Source organism: Bombina bombina, chromosome 3 (assembly GCF_027579735.1).
Source record: "Bombina bombina isolate aBomBom1 chromosome 3, aBomBom1.pri, whole genome shotgun sequence".
Lineage (NCBI taxonomy): Eukaryota > Metazoa > Chordata > Amphibia > Anura > Bombinatoridae > Bombina > Bombina bombina.
This window is the reverse complement of record NC_069501.1, coordinates 1,253,410,553-1,253,416,274: the sequence shown is the minus strand read 5'-3', so window position 1 is coordinate 1,253,416,274 and position 5,722 is coordinate 1,253,410,553. Positions and strand designations below refer to the sequence as shown.

At 37.3% G+C, this 5,722-nt stretch overlaps 1 protein-coding gene across 1 annotated transcript in view; it reads left to right on the top strand.

Moving 5' to 3' along the window:
* Positions 1-740: 740 nt before the first annotated feature.
* The window catches only part of STARD10 (StAR related lipid transfer domain containing 10), a 184,878-nt gene continuing 179,896 nt past the window's right edge, over positions 741-5,722 (top strand). Inside the window, exon 1 of the mRNA XM_053708780.1 lies at positions 741-1,189. Within this exon, the coding sequence (XP_053564755.1) occupies positions 1,031-1,189 (159 nt within the window). The 5' untranslated portion in view covers positions 741-1,030. The remainder of the gene's footprint in view (positions 1,190-5,722) is intronic.

Here is a 5,722-nt window from a genome sequence, read left to right as displayed (position 1 = left end):
ATCCCAGCCTCAGTGATCTCTCACATATACACAGGGATCAAGTCACACACAGCCCAGATCCCAGCCTCAGTTCTGCTTTCAGATATACACAGGGTTTAAGTCACACAACCAAGATCCCAGCCTCAGTGATCTCTCACATATAAACAGGGATCAGGTCACACAGCCCACATCCCAGCCTCAGTGATCTCTCACATATAAACAGGGATCAGGTCACACAGCCCACATCCCAGCCTCAGTGATCTCTCACATATACACAGGGATCAAGTCACACACAGCCCAGATCCCAGCCTCAGTTCTGCTTTCAGATATACACAGGGTTTAAGTCACACAACCAAGATCCCAGCCTCAGTGATCTCTCAGATATAAACAGGGATCAGGTCACACAGCCCAGATCCCAGCCTCAGTGCTCTCTCACATATAAACAGGGATCAAGTCACACAGCCCACATCCCAGCCTCAGTGATCTCTCAGATATAAACAGGGATCAGGTCACACAGCCCAGATCCCAGCCTCAGTGCTCTCTCACATATAAACAGGGATCACGTCTCAGTGCTGCTCTCACACATAAGAGCATAGTTTCCTGTTCTCATTCTCAGACCTGATCACATCACTCTCTGTACAGAGGGCAGCAAACAACCTGCTGTAACAGCAGCAGCAACAGCCACAGCAGCCTCCTCCCCCTGTCTCCATCCTCATAGGGGCAGCCTGTTTGTAGGCTGGTGTGAGGAGCTGATTCAGCACTAGAGAGCTCATTACACACCAAGTCACAGTGTTAGGGGATCTCTGGGACACTCCTGCTGCACCTGCCTGGCTTGTAGAACCGGTGGATCAGGTTGGCTGCCATATGGCTGATGTGTATAAGATACAAGTGTGAGGCTGGGACTGAGCAGAACAGCCCTCCACAACGGAATACACAGCAGCAGCACAGCTTCCTGGGATCTCAGCCTGATATAACCTGTGAACCTGCAGCTCCTGACACTTCTTCCCCAAGAGCCCACAGCACCCTCCTGGACTGAACCCACACTGCCAGCATGGCCAGGGACAGTGTTCAGATCCCAGATGACCAGGACTTTAAAAACTTCAGGTCTGACTGTCACTCTGAGACTGGCTGGACCTTGACTTATAACAAGTCCGGGATCACTGTTTGGGTTCAGATTCTAGAAGAGGAGAGAGCTCTGCACAAAATCAAGGTGAGTACCGAACCTATCATTACAACATGTGGTTGCCTTCCCTAACCACACTGCTCTTTTATATATGTATTTATTTCTGGGTGGATGGATGTGCATATTTATAAATTAATCATGAATTGTGACTTGAGAGAATGCTGTATTATGTATTGTTTACATTAGAGAAATATGTCTGCAACAATGATACTGTATATAAACATGCAGGGACTTTTTATTCCAATGAATTGATAAAGCAGAGAGATCAGCTCTTAATATCATAAAATATATTCATCAACATGCAGGGAAAAGCTGTAGTATTGAGATAGAATTGCTTCAGGAATATCAAGACTTTCATTTTAGGTGACACAGTGACACTTTTTTGCTCTGTCACAGGGACAGTGAAAATATCAAAATAAATACAAAAAACGCATATGTACATACAAATACAACTACAAAAGTATATAGATGGAGTGGAGAGGGTGCAAGTGAGGTATTTGAAGTTAAAAGGGGCACTGTGTGTTGCAACTGGGGATTGGTGGAAGATAAAAGGAGGGGCATGATTAAAAAGTAGTGTAAGACCATATTTTAGCCCACAGGCCTTTAGGGTGGACAAACCTGAAACTGATAGGTTGTTTCAAATTAGTATACACGGGATCTATATCCTACACAAGATATATAGCCATTTATCTATATGACAGTATACACAGGATCTGTAGCCATTTATCTATATGACAGTATACACAGGATCTGTAGCCATTTATCTATATGACAGTATACACAAGATCTGTAGCCATTTATCTATATGACAGTATACACAGGATCTGTAGCCATTTATCTATATGACAGTATACACAGGATCTGTAGCCATTTATATATATGACAGTATTCACAGTATCTGTAGCAATATATATATCTATATATATATATGACAGTATACACAGGATCTGTAGCCATTTATATATATGACAGTATACACTGGATCTGTAGCCATTTATCTATATGACAGTATACACAGGATCTGTAGCCATTTATATATATGACAGTATACACCGTATATGTAGTAAAATATATATATATATATATATATATATATATATATATATATATATATATATATATGACAGTATACACAGGATCTGTAGCCATTTATATATATGACAGTATACACAGTATCTGTACCCATTTATATATATGACAGTATACACAGTATATGTAGTAATATATATATATATATATATATATATAAATGTCAGTATACACAGGATCTGTAGCCATTTATATATATGACAGTATACACAGTATCTGTAGCAATATATATATATATATATATATATATATAGACAGCCTATTTTCCAGTACTTGGGTTCATAAGGGATGTTTCTTTAGATCAACACAAACAATACAATGAATTTCATTTTAAAATATTATTGCTTTCTAATAGTCCCACATTTTATTGTTACTTCTATAGAATACAATAGTATACAAACATGTATGCCACTCAATAGTCAAAGTATGTTTGTTTTTTAAAGAGGAGAATGTAATATTATTTTAGCTTTATGTTGCTTTTAGAGAAGTCTGATCTAAAGTCCAGTTCTTTACAAGATATAGTTAGATGACAATGTTTAACCATTTGGATGCAATTTATTTTGTAGGCAGATGAGGGGGGATCACACCCGGTTTACCTTACATACTTTTCCCATTTATAGAAATTCATATACCCATGTTTTTGTCTGAAAATTTTGATGTATAAATATATCTTGGTATTCCCCATACAATAGCTCTCTTGGGGAGCTGCGCTTGAGAAGCGTGCATGTGTGTGCATCAGTGTGTATGTATGTGTATTTGTGTATTATTTGTACATGCATGTGTGTGTGCATGTGTATTATTTGTATGTGTGTGTGCATGTTTGTGTATTATGTGTGTTTGTGCATTATATGTATGTGTGTGTGTTTGTGTATTATTTGTGTGTGTGTATGCGCATGTGTGTATTATGTGTATGAATGTGTGTGTATGTGTATTATGTGTGTTTGTGTGTTATATGTATGTGTGTGTGTTTGTGTATTATTTGTGTATGTGCATGTGTGCATGTGTATGTGTGTATTATGTGTATGAATGTGTGTGTATGTGTATAATGTGTGTTTGTGTGTGTATGTTTGCATGTGTAGGTTTGTGTATTATGTTTGTGTGTATGTGTGTGCGTGTGTATGTGTATTATGTGTGTGTGTATGTGTGTATGTGTGTGCATGTGTGCGTGTTTGTGTATTATGTGTATGAGTCTGTGTGTGCATGTCTTTGTGTATAATGTGTGAGTGTGTGTATGTGTATTGTGTGTGTTTGTGTATTATGTGTGTGCATGTGTGCGTGTGTGTGTTTGTGTATTATGTGTATTATGTGTGTGTGCATGTGTGTGTGTATGTGTTTGTGTATTATCTTTATGAGTGTGTGTGTATGTGTATTTTGTGTGTGTGTGCATGTGTGTGTGTATTTGTTTGTGTATAATGTGTGAGTGTGTGTATGTGTATTATGTGTGTTTGTGTATGTTTGTGTATTATGTGTGTGCGTGTGTATGTGTGTGTGTTTGTGTATTATGTGTGTGTGTATGTGTATTATGTGTGTATGTGCATGAGTGCGTGTGTGTTTTGTGTATTATGTGTGTGTGTATGTGTATTATGTGTGTATGTGCATGTGTGCGTGTATTTGTTTGTGTATTAGGTGTATGAGTGTGTGTGTATGTGTATTATGTGTGTTTGTGTGTGCATGTGTGCGTGTGAATGTTTGTGTATTAGGTGTATGCGTGTGTGTGTATGTGCATTATGTGTGTGCATGTGTGCGTGTGTGTTTGTGTATTATGTGTGTGTGTATGTGTATTATGTGTATATGTGCATGTGTGCGTGTATTTGTTTGTGTATTAGGTGTATGAGTGTGTGTGTATGTGTATTATGTGTGTTTTTGTGTGCATGTGTGCGTGTGAATGTTTGTGTATTAGGTGTATGCGTGTGTGTGTATGTGCATTATGTGTGTGCATGTGTATTATGTGTGTGTGTGTATGTGTATTATGTGTATATTTGTTTGTGTATTAGGTTTATGAGTGTGTGTGTATGTGTATTATGTGTGTTTGTGTGTGCATGTGTGTGTGTATGTTTGTGTATTATGTGTGTGTATGTGTGTGTTTGTGTATTATGTGTGTGTGTGTGTATGTGTATGTGTGTGTTTGTGTGCATGTATTTGTTTGTGTATTAGGTGTATGAGTGTGTGTGTATTATGTGTGTGTGTGTATGTGTGTGTTTGTGTATTGTGTGTGTGTGTGTTTGTGTACATGTATTTGTTTGTGTGTTAGGTGTATGAGTGTGTGTGTATGTGTATTATGTGTGTTTGTGTGTGCATGTGTGTGTGTATGTTTGTGTATTATGTGTGTGTATGTGTGTGTTTGTGTATTATGTGTGTGTGTGTGTATGTGTGTGTGTGTTTGTGTGCATGTATTTGTTTGTGTATTAGGTGTATGAGTGTGTGTGTATGTGTGTGTTTGTGTATTGTGTGTGTGTGTTTGTGTACATGTATTTGTTTGTGTATTAGGTGTATGAGTGTGTGTGTGTGTGTGCATGTGTGCATGTATTTGTTTGTGTATTAGGTGTATGAGTGTGTGTGTATATGTTTATTATGTGTGTTTGTATTTGTGCAGTATGTGTGTGTGTGTATGAATGTGTACGTGTATTTGTGTGGATTAGATGTATGAGTGTGTGTGTATGTATGTTTGTATTTGTGTATTATGTGTGTGTGTTTGTGTATTATGTGTGCGTTTTTGTGTATTATGTGTGTGTGTTTGTGTATTATGTGTATGCATGTGTGTCACTTTACACAATCTTTGCATTTTATTGCCACAACCTGTGACTCTCTAGGGGCCAAACATTTGAGTATGTGTAGATGTGGTTACATAAACTATAGAGAAATAGAATCCTGTATAAATGCTACCAGGCTATCCATATGGAGAGAGATATAGCAGCATTGGATCAATAGGGTTACACTGCTTGCTGGGTTACAGTTCAGTGATCAGAGACCCAGAACAATAGGACGTCTGTAGCCAGTGGGTCACTACAGCTCCTGATCACCCTGTGACATCAGCACAAGAGCCTTTTATTTAATGACCTGCTGATACTATCCCTACAGGGCTAGAGAGACCCTTTTAGTTTTAAAGGGACATTAACTCAAAGTAGAATTTGCCCATCTATTCATTTGTTTAATGAATTAATCTACATGCCCGACGTAAAGAATGTTGCATGTTTTTGTATGTAGGTGTAGTACCTGATATTTACTGATACATATTGCATGCTATATTTTATATAGAGTGCATGTATGTGTGTATATATATATATATATATATATATATATATATATATATATATATTATAGAGTGCATGTATGTATGTATGTATGTATGTGTATATATATATATATATATATATATATATTATAGAGTGCATGTATGTATGTGTATATATATAAATATATATATTATATAGAGTGCATGTATGTATGTATGTATGTATGTATGTGTATATA